We start from the raw sequence: 16911 nt of genomic DNA on the forward strand, positions 1-16911 counted from the left end.
CAGATAAGTGAGTTTCTTCGCACATATGGACACAGGGACAAAAACCTATTCTCCTCTTCCCCTTTGCAGACTATTTTTAACTTTTTTGCCACGTATTTTATAACAGGGGTGTGGTCCCTCTGACTCTCCTCCAAAGACTTTATATTTGTAGACAACAAATCATGGCATTCTAAGTGGCCTACATGCGTCGTTTTTTCATGTGACATGTTCGATGTTTTCGTAGGTATTTTCGAAGACCACATTGCCTTTCCATGACGTATAAATAACATCTCAATAGGAGGAATCCACTTATTTGACAGTGAAACACAGACAGACATACAAAAATCTCTGTATATTTCGGTCATATACACAGTGGCCATCTTCAGCAGATAAGCTGGAACTGCTGAAGACGGCCACTGCGTGCGTGACCGAAATATCCAGAGGTTTTTTTTGTGTGTGTTTCACTGTCAAATAAAATAGTTTTTTCCTATTGAACTGTTATTCATTCGATATTGTCTTACTGTTCATGGGAAATCCAAATTAGATCGGCTTTTCCAATTTAATATCACCCATATTTTGAGTTACTTTTCCCCTATCCAACGTCCATGAACTGACGTGAAATTCATCGGTATTTTCTATAAATGAAAAAAAATGACAGTGGTCTAACTTTAGAAAAGATGGAATTAGGGCCCATTCACAATGAGATTTAACGAATACTGACAGTTGACTAGAACAAATTTGGGGCAATAAAATATTTCCTAGAATTTTCTGATCGCCTGAAAATTCTGTAAAAAAATTCTGATTGACTTAAATTAGGGCTAGCTAAATCGCAGTATCAGTAAAATGCTAATGGGATATCACTTGTTTTTCTCCAGCCTGTTAGAGGCACAGAAAATTTTCTTTAGTTCAGTCAAGGGTCTTTCCAAGGATGCCCATAAGGGAAGACAAAGAGGGTGTTAACCCACATTTAATGGCTCAAAATTTAACAATCCCCCGCTGGAAGAATATATACAAAAAGTGTAAAAACCTCGGAAGCACTTTCATAGCATGTTTTTTTTCAAACTTTATCTCTTTCCACTGGAAAACTGGATTGATAGGTTGCTGTGATATTCGCTTTGGTAAGTGGATTCTTTTATAATGACTTAACAAAATTTCTTTTACTATAACCCGTTTTTCCCGTTTTTTCCTATATATTTTTATTTTTTTTGTTTTGTTTATTTATTATTTATGGGATGGCGGCGGGAAGTTTTGGAGTATGTGAAGTATTGATTTTTGGTTATTGCGACCAGGAGCCGAGTGAGTGTAAGATTTTCATTTTTTCTTCTTTTTTTTTCTTTCTTCTTTTTCTCTTTTTCTCTCTTCTTTCTCTTTAGTATGTTATTATAAGTGTTAATTTTAAGAGGGTAAATACTTCCGAACAATCGTTAGCTTATGGTAGGTCATTTGTTTTTTTTGTGTTGTGTTGTTTTTGGAATAAACCCTTATCTTATCTATATCATACTTCTTTTTTTCACCCGCGGCTTGCTGTACTTTTGATTTAATAAGTAAAAAAATGAAATAAGCATACACCATTGGGAATCCAAACCACATATTTTTGCTAGAGTAATAAACAAGTTTTCATAATCAACTTTGCGTTAGATTTTATATACATGTCCAACATTATGTTGGACTCTATCCTAAAAACAAAAAATATCCGCAACACGTTTACAACACTATGTTGGACTCTATCCTAAAAACAAAAAATATGCACAACACGTTTACAACACTAGTTTGAATTTGTCCAACTCTCAACCCTCTTACCCAACTTCTTCCCTAGATTCCCCCCTCTAGATTTAGTAAAACCACTTCTTTCGATATTACCTTTAAAAAAAAAATTTTTTGGGCTTCAACAAAAAAACAACAACATCCCGTCAGATTTTATAAAATAGTTTGGTACTTTTTTAGAAAGCGCTAAGTCTATTCCGAAAACAGACACGGATTACCTTGTACTTATATGAGACGCTGTATAAAGATAGGGCTTACAAAAGGTTTCTCACTCCGGGGACTATGTTTAAATTTTAGTTTTTTGGGGTTTAGGGGGAATAAAAGGTACCTAGGTTGGGTTGGGTTTCGTATTTAATATATTCTATGGTCTACCCCACACCCCTAATTTGCAAATATATAGCCTACTTTTGTTCATAAACTATTATATTTTCATCCTATTTTGTTTTATTTCATTAGCATTAGCGAAACTTCAATTTTCACGCACTTACAGCTTTCTACAAAAGTACCAATAGTTTTTGCCCCATCCCTAAATTTTCATGAAACGACACCCCTCCTTACAATCAGTGGCATCAATTGATGAGCAGGGGGGGCAGTGCTGCCCCCTCTATGTTTTGGAAAATCCCTTTCTCGAGTACTTTCATTGACAACACGGTCAAATTTGCGTCCTTAGATATTGAAAAATACAACGTTGGGAATCCAAACCATATATTTTTTGCTATAGTAATATGCAAGTTTTCGTTTTCAGTTTTGCGTTAGATTTTAAATCCTAAAAACAAAAAATATACGCAACACCTGTCTAACTCTGGTTTGAACGTGTCTAACTCCTAACTCCCCTTGCCCAACGTCTTCCCTAGATTTGTCCCCTTTAGATTTATTAAAACTACTTCTTTCGATATTTCCATTTAAAAAAGATACATTTTGGGGCTTCCACTAAAAAAATCGAAAAACCAACAAATACCCCCCCCCCCCTCCAAATTTTAAACAATAATTTTTGCCCATCTCTACATTTTCATGAAATGACACCCCTCCTTACAATCAGTGGTATCAATGGTGAGCAGAGGGGTCAGTGCTCCCTCGCTATATTTTGAAAAATCTCTTTTTTGGTGCATTTTCATCGAAAAATACCTTTTATTTTGGTATTTTCATTGATAAGTGACAAATTTGACACCTTAGATATTGAAAAATGAACCCCCCCTGAACTTTTAGATTGACGCCACTGCATACAAAGAGGGAGGAGGTCGAGACAGGAGCTTGAAAATCAGGCCAAAGGATCTATTCCTGAAATTTTTAGTCACCTACCTCACCAATTTTCTAATTTGGCTAAAAGACTACACCAAGATTATATATAAAACTAGGCTATACCAAGGTCCGTGTCAAAACATTTGCAAATTTCTGGAATTTTTCCCTTAAGTAAACATTCTGTTCTTATTAACAATTAACATTCATTATATTTCGTCGCTTCATCATACATATAATATCTTTAACGTGTCCTCGGTAGTATAGTGGTCAGTATCCCCGCCTGTCACGCGGGAGACCGGGGTTCGATTCCCCGCCGGGGAGGATTTTTTTCAAAAATTGGATTTCATATTGTTAACAAATTTATAAAAACAGCATTGCCTACGAGAATAATTATGGATAATATCATACTTTCAACTTTAGTTTTGACAAAAACAAGAGAGTTGTTTATGATTCCATAAATAGTCATAGGCAGCGCAATCGCGCTGCCTAAGTAAAGAACAATGTTGGGACAATGTATTTCTTTTTTCATACCAGGACACTTCGTATCGAAGGAGTTGTCGTAGAAACTTCGAAAAGGGCTCATTCGATTGGAAATTGGAGTGGCTTGTGCCCTTTTCAATAGTCGAAAGTGATTGGAAGGCAACTAACACCACTTCCACGCCCACCATTTCCCTAAACACATCCAATCAAACATTTTGAGATAGCCATATTGTTCAGCGTAGTTGATTTCCAGATAGAAAATATGTTTTTGAGGAGGAAACTCCCCCACAACCCTCAGGGCAAGAGTTTTAAATTATGCCCTGGGGGCAAATAAGAATGATGTTGGCACTATGTATTATTTATTGTTTTTTTTTCCTTTAGACCAGGGCACTTCGTATCGAAGAAGTTGTCGTAAGAACTTCGAAAAGGACTCATTCAATTGGAAATTGGAGTGGCTTGTGCCCTTTTTAATAGTCGAAAGTGATTGGAAGGCAGCTAACACCCCTTCCACGCCGCCATTTCCCGAAACACATCCAATCAAAATTTTTAGATAGCCATTTTGTTCATCGTAGTTGATTTTCAGACAGAAATTATGTTTTTGAGGAGGACACAGCCCTCATGGCAAGAGTTGTAAGTTATGCCCTGGGGGCATATAAGGTTTTTATAGAAAGCGCTGTCGTAGAAACTTCAAAAAAGGCTCATTCGATTGAAAATTCAAAGGGCTAGTGCCCGTTTTAATAGTCGAAGGGGATTGGAGGGCAACTAACCCCCCTCTCACGCCCACCTTTTCCCCAAACATATCCAATTAAAATTTTGAGATAACAAATTTGTTCAGCATAGTTGAAGGTTTTAGAAATTGGGTCTTTGAGGATGACAGCCCCCCACGGCCCAGGGCAAGGGTTGTAAGTTATGCCCTGGAGGCATATAAGGTTTTTATAGAACGCGTTGTCGTAGAAATTTCAAAAAGGGCTCGTTCGATTGGAAATTGAAATGGCTAGTGCCCTTTGTTATAGTCGAAAGTGATTGAAAGGCAACTAACCCCCCTTCCACGCCCACCATTTCCCCAAACACATCCAATCAAAATTTTGAGATAGCAAATTTGTTCCGCGCAGTTTAAAGTTCAGGAAATTATAACTTTGAGCAGGACACTCCCCTCCACAGTCTTCAGGGCAAGATTTATAAGTTATGCGTTGGGAGCATATAAGGATTTTATTGAAATCTTTGTCGTAGAAACTTGAAAAGAAGCTCATTCGATTGAAAATTCAAAGGGCTAGTGCACTTTTTAATAGTCAAAAGGGATTTTAATGCAAATAACCCCCTTTAAATATCAACTTTTTCCCTAAACACATACAATCGAAGTTTTTAGATATCCATTTTATTTAACGTAGTTGAAAGTTTTGGAAATTAGGTCTTTAAGGATGACAACCCTTACCCCCACAGCCCTCAGTGCAAGGGTTGCAAGTTATGTCCTGGGGGCATATAAGGTTTTTACAGAAAGCGATGTAGTAGAAACTTCAAAAAGAGCACAATCAATTGGCAATTGAAAAGGCTTGTGCCCTTTTTAATAGTCAAAAGTGACTGAAGGGCAACTAACCCCCCCTCTCACGCCTACCATTTTACCAAACACATCCAATCAAAATTTTGAGATATCCATTTTGTTCAACATAGTTGAAAGTTCTTGAAATTAGGTCTGTAAGGATGATAATCCCCTAAGAGCCCTCAGTGCAAGGGTTGTAAGTCGTTCCCTGGGGGCATATAAGGTTTATATAGAAAGTTGTCGTAGAAAGTTCAAAAAGGGCTCATTTGATTGGAAATTGAAATTGCCCTTTTTAATAGTCGAAAGTGAGTAGAGAGTAATTAACCCCCCTCTCACGCCCACCATTTCCCCAAAAAGATTCAATCAAAGGTTAGAGATAGCCATTTAGTTCAACGTAGTTGAGAGTTCTGGAAATTATGTATTTAAGGATGACTTACCCCCCAGAGTCCCAAGGAAACAAGCTGTAAGCTATACCCTTGGGGCATATAAGGTTCGTATAGATAGTGTCCTCGTAGGAACATGAAAAGGGGCTAATTCAGTAGTAGATTGAAAGGTCTAGTGCCCTTTTTAATAGTCGAAAGTGATTGGAGGGTAACTAACCCCCCCCCCCACACCCACCATTCCCCCAAACACATCCAATCAAAATTTTCAGATATCCATTTTGTTTAACGTAGTAGCAACGTAGTTCTAGAAATTAGGTCTTTGAGGATGACAACCTCCCCCCCCCCAGCCATCAGGTCAAGGGTTGTAAGTTACGCCCTGGGGGCCTATAAGGTTTTTATTGAAAGCGTTGTCATAGAAACTTCAAAAGGGCTCATTTGATTGAAAGTTGAAAGGGCTAGTGCTTATTTTTATAGTTGAAAGTGATTGGAGAGCGACTAACGCCCCTCTCACGCCCACCATTCCCCAAACATATTCAATAAAATTTTGAGATAGTCATTTTGTTTAACGTAGTTGAAAGTTCTGGAAATTAGGTCTTAGAGGATGACAACTACCCTACTAGCCCTTAGGGTAAGGGTTGTCATTTATGGCCTGGGGGCACATAAGGTTATTTATACCCTGGGGAATAAAAGGTGTTTATAGAAAGCGTTGTCGTAGAAACTTAAAAAGGGCTCATTCGATTGGAAATAGAAAGGCCTTGGGCCCTTTTTAATAGTCGAAAGTGATTTGAAGGCTTGAAATTTTTATGGCAAAGATCGATGTTGGTACAATGTTTTATCTTTTTTTGTTGTTGTTTAGACCAGGGCACTTCGTATCGAAGGAGTTGTCGTAGGAATTTCGAGAAGGACTCATTCGATTGAAAATAGAAAGGGCTGATGCCTTTTTTAATAGTCGAAAATGATTGGAGGGCAACTACTCAACCTCCCAAGCCCACCCTCCCATTTGCCCGTTATGTTTAAAAACTAAATGTTGCCTTAAGATTAAATCAAAATGCACTTTGTTAATGCTAATTCCCAATAAGGCATCTCAGCAGTATCCTGAGGGTATTATCCTGAGGGTATATCCTGAGGGTATAAGAACGACTGAGGGTATTATGTTCAAACTTTCGGGGCTACTTCTTCTCTTAAAATTCAACCAAATCAAAATAGCGTAAGTGTATCCAAGCTATCAAAGAAAGTAAACATATTTTTTTGCGAATGGTATCAAGTTTTCCATTTCAGGTCAACTAGAGGAGGTATGAAACTAAATTAAACACTACTATTTGCCTCCAGATTTTTAAAAGGATTCATGTTGTTGAAAATTGCTGAAAATTTTTCTCCGGCATACAAATGGCAGGCCAAACTATAAAGTTTTAAAAAACGAAAAAATTTAAAATATTATTTTCTTTTTCCCTGAAAAGACTATGTCAATATAAAACAAAGAGAAATTAATTAAAAAAAACTTTTTCCACAAAATAAGTTTTTCAAAGAAAAGTGAAGAACTCCGTTAAACAAAAAATGAGCAAAACTAAAATCAAATAATCTACCAAGCGTGAAACTACCACAAATCAGCACCGATAAATAAATGAAACCCAAAACGAACAGAAATTACAATAAATAACCGAGTCAAACTCAAAACTAGCAGAAATTAACATAAGTTGGGCTCAAAACCCCTATGCCTTCCCAAGACCAGAACATAATTTGCACTTTACTGAAAAAAATATACATGTTTTTACTTTTATAACTTTAACAATGCACATTCATTTGTATTTTTTTCGGTAAAGTACAAATTATGTTTTGGCCTTGGGGAGGCATAGGGGTTTTGAGCCCAACTTGTGTTAATTTCTGCTCGTTTTGAGTTTGACTCGGTTATTTATTGTAATTATTGTTCGTTTTGGGTTTCATTTACTTATCGATGCTGATTTGTGGTAGTTTCACGCTTGGTAGATTATTTGATTTTATTTTTGCTCATTTTTTGTTTAATGGAGTTCTTTACTTTTCTTTGAAAAACTTATTTTGTAGAAAAAGTTATTTTTAATTAAAACAAATATAAAACGGCTAATTAACCAGCTTATATAGTTACGAACTGTAAATAAACACAATCTTGCACTAATAATAAACAAAACTCTATGAATGAAATTTTGAAGAAAATATGGTACTTATTTAGAATCCGGTAAATACACGAGAAGTGAAGTTTCGTTAATGCTGATGAAATAATACAAAATAAGATCGAAATATAATAGTTTATGAACAAATTTGGGCCGTATATTTGCACATTAGGGGGGGGGGGGGTAAAGCATAGCATATATTAAATACGTAACCTAACCTAACCTAGTTACCTTTTTTAGCCCCTTCAACCCCAAAAAGCTAAAGTTTAAATCTTTGTCACGGGGTGAGCAATACCTCACAAGGCAGCGAAAACCTGTTTTTCATAAAGCACCTTAAAGATTTCTCGCGTGTTTACCGGATTTTTAACAAGTACTGAAAATATATACATTTAAATAATTGACTTTTTGTATTAATTTCAAATACATGAGGCTCATTAAGTTTAAGATTACTTATCAAAGGTTATGTACCTAAGAAAATATGGAAAAAGGGGGATAAGCCCCAAAGATAGGGATACACTGTTGTGAGTCAGCAATATTCTCTTTGTTTTATCTTTTATGTGTACTTGTTTGTTTTTTTGTTAACTTATTGACATGAATACGTTTTGGAGAATATCTTAGAATAAAATTCCATTAAATTGGTTCATAAGAAAAAAAATGGGTACTTGTACATTATACCCATCCTTTTATATACTGCTAGTTTGGTTAATGCTAATGAAATAAAATAAAATAAGATGAATATAGAATAGCTTAGAAACAAATTTGGGCTATATATTTGTAGATTAGGGGGGGGGGGGGGCGGGGTAAAAAAAAAAGATAAAGAAAGACAGATACCCGATTATAATGGCACAAGGTATTCTACTATTAGCAAACCCCGTATTGACACGCAAATCGACCATTATCTTACATTGCAATTTACAACACCTCCAAAATGGATTAAATTTCTTCTCATTCAAGTAAAAAGTCATGGTATGTCCATTTTCACACTCTTTTGTCTTCGGCAATAACCCCTTATCCTTAAAAAATTCAACTGTCTCTTTTTCTGTGTTTGGCAAATTCCAAATTATAATTATATCATTCATTTTAGATCACCCGTTTCACACAACTCGACTCTAACAACTGTTTTATGATCGGGTATCTCTCCCGTATATCGCTCCCGCATCTGTCCCCGTAACTGCCGCGTCTCATTTGACATAAAAGAGTGGGTATATAAAAGAGTGGGTATAATGCACAAGTACCAAAAAAGGTAGTCATCTTCAAACCACTCATAGTGGTTGCCATCTATTGCCATCTTATCGGACTTTACTTGATGGCACATTAATTAAGCGTTAAGAAAGAACGGTTACTGAGGATGCAGCTCCCTCCATTTTGCGGAAACTGTAAGAGTATGGAAAGAAATATTATATTCATATAATACAGGCGTACCTCACCGGGCATCTAAAAACACAGATTTTTCACGGGTATATTATATTTATATACTTAATTGAAAACAGGGAATGAATAGGGAGTTAACACAGAGTCTCCACAATATTTTTTTGTACAAATGGTTGCGCTGCAACGCAATGCAAGTTAAAAAAGGGTTGAATTTAAAAACAGAGCAGCTCCCGTCTAGGGTCAGTACCAACATTCAGGTTTCTTATCTTCAACTATTTTACTGCCATTTCTCTTGGATAAATTGTTGCGTGGCAACACAATTAATGTAAATTAAAACGGTTAAATTTCAGGCCCAAATCAGGTTATGTCTAGCACTAATTCCAATTTTCAAATTACTAGTCTTCGAATTTTTCTCTACAATTTTCCTCAGACAAATTATTGTGTCGCAACACAGCAAAAGCTAAAAAGCCAAAATCCAAACCTGAAATAGCTGTCCCCTCGAAGCACCACCCCGTATCAGAAGTAAATAGATAAGCCCGTCATCCATCTTTGATTTTGGAGCAAACATGTTATCCGTACCAATGAACCTCTGCAACACAGCATACACAAGAACAAATTCACCTTAAATGAAATAGAAGAATTAAAATGATTATAAGAGAGAAACCCCAATTATTTTACGAAAAATAAATTGTGCGATATATCTGTAGCTAAAAATCAATGTCAATAATTTTTTTGGTTTGATAGAATCAGGTAAACTTTGGTGAAAACTGTATAAAATTAAACTACACTCAACCTAGGAGGGTTCATCCCCTTGTGTTTTTCAATAAAAACCTAGAGTTACAAACACGTGTCAAGGACTGTACAAGAGACTTAACTAATTTTTTCCGTAAACTATTGAGGAATACTGTTTTCCATGCAGAGCCGCTCATATGGTTGGTGGTGCCCGGGGAAAAATTAATCACAGAGCCTCCCTCTCGACTCAAATACAAGCAAAAAAAGTTGAATCAAAGTGAAAAACAATTTGATCAAAGTGGGTAACCTCCTAGCAGCGGCTCCCCCGAGTCACAGCGCTCAAGGCAGCTGCTCCGATCTCCCCCACCCTTTGAACAGCTCTTTCACACGGAAAGATTAGTCAAGCCATCCTCCAAGGACAGGCAAATCCATCGTCTTGCTTCGGCGCAAGAATACAAGCTTCGACATGATTTTTGACTAATGTGGCATTGGATACTCAATCACGGCCTGCAATGGACTTTATCCAAGACAATGGAAGCTGGGGAACCACAGAAAATCAACCAAAATATCTAAAATCGTGTCTTTGGAAACACCTGAGTATACAACCTAAAATCTGGCAATTGGCCAAATACCAACAGATTGCTATTTTTAATGAAAAGGTTCCGTTTGATATCAGTGACGATCTTCTGTGAGAACAACTGCTATAGGTCTTGAATGTAGCTTTTACTCCTTATAATACCATTTGTCAAGGCATCAAGACAGTCCCAAAACTCATCTGGAACGACTTGAGACCATCCAAGATCCGACTAATTGGGGATACCGTAGCCCTACCTGCCACTTTTAAAACCGAAGATTGGTGTGGGCGTCAATTCCTGTCTTCAAGTACTTTACTGTACGAATACACAATTACTGTCTTCGATTATGAGTACATCCACTCACCTTCTGAGGAGACTTAATTGCACACACGCAAATGACGCTTTGGCCTTTAGAAAGCATAAGGAGCATTAACCCTAATCCAATTTGTGATAATTTATGTTCGTTTTAAGTATTATTTATTGCAGTAAGTTTGACTTATTGTAATATTTATTGCATTTTCTGTTCGCTTTTGGTCTTGTTTACTCCTTGATAGTAATTTCCATTCGTTTCGAGTTTGAATTACAATTTGACTTTCTTTCTACTTGTCTTTGGTCTAATGTAGCTCTTCTATTTTCACCCAGAAACTTCTTTTCTTGGAAAGACTTTTAAAATTTAGTTTCGGTTCGTTTTTAATTGCAACAGTTTTTTTTACGGGCTAATAAATGGATTATTCGTAATTTTTTATTCGGGTTTTCTGCTTAAGAATTCAGAATTTGGCTCGCTATTCGCATTTTGGAAAACAATTCCAAAAATAGTTTTACTATAGAGCTTTGGATGGATCGATAGGCTGAATAACGTACAAATAAATGTATGGAAAATCAGCATAATTTTTGGCCATCAATAGGGCTGAAGCCATCATGGTATAACCTTGAATATAGAGGAATATTGATCGACTGTTTTATTATAAAAATCTTAGTGAGTTATATTTTGTTATAACTACTTGTTTGTTTTAATAAATTTATTTTGATCTTATTTATTAAGAACAGTCCTGATTTGTTGTGTAAAAAACAAAAATAAAATAGGATGTCAAGGATCAATGCAACCAGACTTATTCCAGGTCGAGGCTTCCTTGCGTCTCAAACTCTAATTGAGGTGCCTTCATGGCCTGAAATTTTTAGCGGATCAACACGAAAACAGTAACATTTTGTATTAAGAATCAAAGCAACCTCACTTTTCTTCCCAGATTTACTGTCCTTGATGATATCCCCTTAGTCCTCCACGTCAAAATCTAAAATTCACTTGATTCCCTCTCCCTCCAGTATTCCGTCAAAGTTTCAGATAGGTTTCTTAAGCCGCTAACTTAAACCCTTAGATATTCCAGATACACATTTTGACAACCTGGATACACAGTTTCTTTTTATTTAGTTCCACATCCCCTTCAACATTCAATGAAACTTTCAACTTAATACCCTTAACCGTTCCTGATATATTGCAGATACGCCATTTTGACAACCTGGGTGAAGATAATGTCTTAAGACTTAGTTCAGCATCCCCTAAAAGTTTCAACTAAATAGCCTTGGCTGTTCCAGAGATATTACAGATACACCATTTTGACAACCTGGATCGACATAGTGTCTTTTGACTTAGTTCAACGCCCACCCAATAGTTTCAAGTTTATACCGTTAGCCGTTCCTCAGATAATACAGATACACCCTTTTGACAGCCCAGATGCACAGGGTGTCCTTTGATTTAGTCAACATCCCCTCAACTTTCCCTGAGTTTCAACTTAATACACTTACCCGTTCCAAGATATTGCGGGCGTGACATTTTGACAACATGAAATCACTTAGTATCTTTTTATTTAGTTCAATATATCCCCAATGTTTCCTGGAGGTTTCAGCTGAACACCCTTAGCCGTTTCTGAGATATTGCAGGTACGTCCTTTTGACAACGTAGATGCCATACTTTTGATACACTTCAATACCCCTAGCAACAATCAATCAATCATTTATTGCCCACAACTACAAGACAACAAGTAGTACAAGTGGAGTATAAACATAATAATAAAAAAGAAAAACAAAAAAGAACATCAACAAACACTAGCAATTAAATTAAACTAAGAAAAGAACTGTAAGAGACCTTGGTCAGGGACAATATTACAAAAAACATCAGCAGAAAGCTTTTTGTGTAGGTCACAGAGCTTTTGAGTTACATCCGTAACATAGAAACGTTTAACTAGATACCGATTTCAAGTCCATGGAGGCAGAGAAAGAAGAAATTTGCAAAATTTGAAATAAGTAACTTTAATCTTTTTTAAATCCTTTAGCTTAAGAACAGAATGAACACCCGAAAAATAAAGGACAGAATGATCAGAAAAAGTCGAGAATAAGCGCCCAAGAGCTCTTCTGTTATATTTTCCACGGTTTGCTACAATGTTGGAATAACTGAACTGAATTTTTCTTACTGAATCAGCAACAATCTCTTTACGAAAGAGAGCTAGAGAATTAGAAACAGTAATACCAAGCCACCGAAAGGAAGAGACAGAAAGTACAGAAAATTCATCATTTACCAGAGGAGTAGACGAAGACAGATTATAAGATAAGAATTCACACTTGTCAAGATTCAGGGATAAACCAATATTTAGGAAAGACTGAGAAACTAAGGAAACCATCGTAGAAAGAGCAGACTTAGTACGACTAATCAACAGAATGTCATCAGCATAGGCAATGTAAGAAATATCAGTAGAAACAGAAAAATAAGTGCCTGAGATCTTTTTCAGAACAGAAGAAATACAAACTTTGAAAAGGGTTGGTGATAAAACACCTCCCTGCCTAACACCACGAAGCACATTAATAGTTATTTCTGGAGAATACTTAAGGTGGAGGTAAGACTTAGAATACCGAACCTGTAAAAGGTAAATAACCGAAAAATTAACACCAGAAAAAGCCAAAGAAAAGAATCAAAAGCCAAAAGCAACATTCCCTGAAAGTTTCAACATGGTAATCTTAGCCTTGTATGAGATATTGAAGATACACCCTTTTGACAATCTGGATACATACAGAGTCTTTTGACAGAATTTAACATGCATTGAAAGTTCCAACTATAACCTTAGCCGTTCCTGAGATATTGCAGATACGAATTGGAGACATAGTTACTGGACCTTTCTACTATTGCGAGTAAAATGGTTACCTCAAAATTTTAATCAGATGTCTTTGTGGGTTAGAGGGGATGGGCACGTTTAGCTAAAAATGGCGTGGGAGAGGGACTGGTTCCTTTCCAATCACTTTTGACCCTTAAAAAGGGCAATAGAACTTTCGATCTCCAATCGAATGAGCCCCAAGGAAGTTTTCGCGATCACTCCTTTCATCCAAAATGGCCTGGGAAAAAGAAAAAAGATAACAATCCATTCGAAGCTACTCTTTACTTCAAAAGGGAAAGTTCCTAACAGTCTTTTATGCAAACTCAAAATTATTGCGCAAAGATAATTCATAGATTTTTGGATGCAACCGCGTTGGGGACACTTAGAGACCATCTTGGACCAATCTATCGTCGAATTCCCCCCCCACCTCCCAGGAAAGAATTTTCGCTGATATTATGAGGTTAAACTTTTGAATATCTATATGTACCATCGCCTCTATAAAGTGTTTTGGGAGGGGTCTAAATGAATTTGCCAAAGGTTTCATGGGTAAGTTTGCCCCGGACTTAATTGTCTTCCTAGCCCAAAAAGATAGGAATGCATTTTCTAGCCTTTACTAACCCAAAACATTAGCGTTGGCTTAGCAAAGAGCAAAATATATACAATGTATTTTTTCCGGTCACTTTATATGGAAGAGGTGGTCAAATAGCGACGAAGACCACGCTCCCTTTCCATCATAAATGCCAACAACAAGAAGAATAATAAGAAATTCTGTTTTTAAGATAGTTAAATTCTATTTTTGAATGAATATTTCGGCCCTGTGTTCAATGGCTGTCCTCAATAAAATACAAATATATGAATTAAATGAGACTTACAACAACATACAACCATTAAATGAGAATTTTAAAACAGTCCCAGCATCCTTACTTCAGCGAAGTTCAACCAGGAATGATAAATAAAGTGAGGTGAAACAAGGCAATTCATTGAAGTGAAAGAAAAATAATTAAAAACACGCTTTCACTGCTAATCTTGCCTTTTGGCAGCTCACCTCGATGGTCTTTTTGTAGCTGGTTCTGTGTTAGTTTCTGCTGGTTTTTAATATATTTTACAAAAATGTTTTAATTAAATTTGTGTATAGAGCATTTAGTGAGCATTCCCCTAAATCCCCATTTAAGGAAATATTATCATTTATCTTAAGTGTGATTTCAATTGCTTCTTGAACAATCTGTTTTAAGCCTAGGTCATTGCTAGTAAGGCCAAATTCTTCAAAAAGTATTTAGTGACTGGGGCTATCAAAAACAAGGCTGCTTAAAGCAGAATCAAAAGAAGCATTAGCACTATTAAAATTTAAAGCTTTGGGGATATCATCTTTATGCTATTGTAGGCATAAAGATTTCTCTAAATTCTGGTGGGTTCTACCTACATAGTATTTGCCACAGTTACATGATATTTGATAGACCCCTTTTTGGCGAGTAACTGGGGCTTTATCTTTACCAAGGTTCAGGAAATTCAGGATTTTCAATCATGCTATTTAGAATGTTGCTATTTAAATATTTATGCTAGTGTATATGTATCTTAAAAATCTTAAACAATGTGTGTAACACCCTAAACCATCTTAAACACCTTATGCGAAGCTTAACAATAAATATAGTTTCTGCTACTAGTAGTTTTACTTTTTTTTATTGGCTGTAGGTAAAAAAAGAAAATGAGAGAGAGAGAGAGAGAGAGAGAGGGGGGGAAGGAGAGATAGAGGGGGATAAAGAGGGAAAGAGATAGAGAGAAAATGGGAGCAAGTGACAGATTGAGAGAAAAAGTGAGATTACTGAAAATAATGAATACACCGTCCATGTAAGCATTGATATTCATTAGAGAGTAGATTTTTACTGTTCCTCAAAATTGTATAAATATTATACGGATTGATCATCCTGTTATAATATATCACTAATTATTACCCAGTGGTGGTTCTGGCATCTCTTGCGCCCGGGGCAAAATCTTGATTAGCGCCCCACCCCCTATCTCCCAAAAATGTTCCGGCGAAATTTATACAAAAATTTTATTTATAAACAAAATTTTTCATTTGTTTAAATCTGAACTTTCTTACTTTATATGGGACAAGATTCGGGACAATGGAAACTTCGAGTTCAATTTCCTTGTACTTGCTGCCAACTTAAAAATTACAAAAAGATTATAAATATTAGATTATTTATTTGAAATTTTGCGCCCCTAAAATTTTTGCACCCGGGGCTCTCTCCCCCCTAAACCACCTCTATTATTACCTTCAATGGTTACCCAATCCGATGGGATTTCTCCTGTCAACGGTGAATATTTTGAAGAAGGCCCAAAGGTATCAGCTGGGACAAAATCTTCTTCTGCTAAGTCTCCATATTCAATTTGGTTATCAGCAAAGGGCTCTAAGGGATCGGGAATGGCATTTGTATCTGCACTGATGGTTCTTCTCATCAGCTCATCATTGCGGGGCTTCTCCACTTCTGTTGTACTCCGAAAGAGCCTGGGAGAGAGTCTCTGTGGTTGTGTTTCCCCTTTATCACCGGGTTCTACTTGTAGATAGGATACTTTCAGCCGGTACGACTTTAAACCTAAAACGCATTTTACTAATTGTTTATTTTATAATATTATATCATATTTATTAACACTAAAAGCGTTAATACGTCACGGTTAATTCAAAAATTTACAACAGCGTTAAACTTACAAACACAAATACACCCTTAAATCCAAATTGGACAAATAGATTAAAGAATATGGGCGCTATGTGCCATACACATATCAACGTTCCCAACATCTTTACCCCCACAAAACTTCTATCAGTCAATATAATAGCCACCTATTTCTACCTTTCAAACCACCCCAGAAAAATTTTAACCCTCAATCCTTTTAATTCCTTACATAATAAAAATAAACAATAGATAATTGTAAAAATAAAATAAAGATTAAATTAAACCATAATAAATTTAACATAAAATAAACAAACACAAAATAAAGATTAACATGAAAAATAAATCAAAGCATTCCTCGCATCTCCACACATAGGGTAAAAACAAGAGCTCACCTTCAATCTCACCCTTCCATAAAATTGTCTCTAATAAAGTGGATACCCAGGCCAGGACTTACCAATGACCCACTAGGCCCGAGCCTAGGGGCGCAAAATGCCAAGGAGCACAATAAAGTATCATTGAGTAATTTTTTTCTTAATAAAAACTGGACTGATGTGATTTATCGGCTAAGTGTCAGGGGCACTCCGCTGCTGCACTCCCTATTCATAGAAAAGTGATTTTAAAACAACAAAGGAATTCCGGGGCGACTTATAAACTGTCAACTGTGCCCCAAGAATGACAGTTGAGAGCTCGGTATAAGCTCTCTCTTTCCTTACTTTTGGCTCATCAGTTGCGTTCTGTTCAGTGCTTCCACTATTGAGAGAGAGAGAGAGAGAGAGAGAGAGAGAGAGAGAGAGAGAGAGAGAGAGAGAGAGAGAGAGAGAGAGAGAGAGAGAGAGAGAGAGAGAGAGAGAGAGAGAGAGAGAGAGAGAGAGAGAGAGAGAGAGTAGCTAGATGT

At 36.4% G+C, this 16911-nt stretch overlaps 1 protein-coding gene and 1 non-coding gene across 5 annotated transcripts in view; one reads left to right on the forward strand and one right to left on the reverse strand.

Annotated features, from left to right (window-relative positions):
- LOC148953718 (sphingosine kinase 1-like) overlaps nt 1-16911 on the reverse strand; it is a 99581-nt gene that overhangs the window by 9321 nt on the left and 73349 nt on the right. For all 4 annotated transcript variants that reach the window (XM_089086791.1, XM_089086793.1, XM_089086792.1 and 1 more), the window contains exons 8-9: nt 15618-15938; nt 9379-9518 (exon numbers count right to left, since the gene is read on the reverse strand). In XM_089086791.1, the coding sequence (XP_088942917.1) occupies nt 9379-9518; nt 15618-15938 (461 nt within the window). The remainder of the gene's footprint in view (nt 1-9378; nt 9519-15617; nt 15939-16911) is intronic.
- TRNAD-GUC (transfer RNA aspartic acid (anticodon GUC)) lies at nt 3232-3303 on the forward strand. Its single transcript has one exon. It is a non-coding gene; the product is annotated as a tRNA-Asp (tRNA).

This window comes from Artemia sp. Qi Xiang Cuo, chromosome 3, assembly GCF_049724085.1.
Source record: "Artemia sp. Qi Xiang Cuo chromosome 3, ASM4972408v1, whole genome shotgun sequence".
Lineage (NCBI taxonomy): Eukaryota > Metazoa > Arthropoda > Branchiopoda > Anostraca > Artemiidae > Artemia > Artemia sp. Qi Xiang Cuo.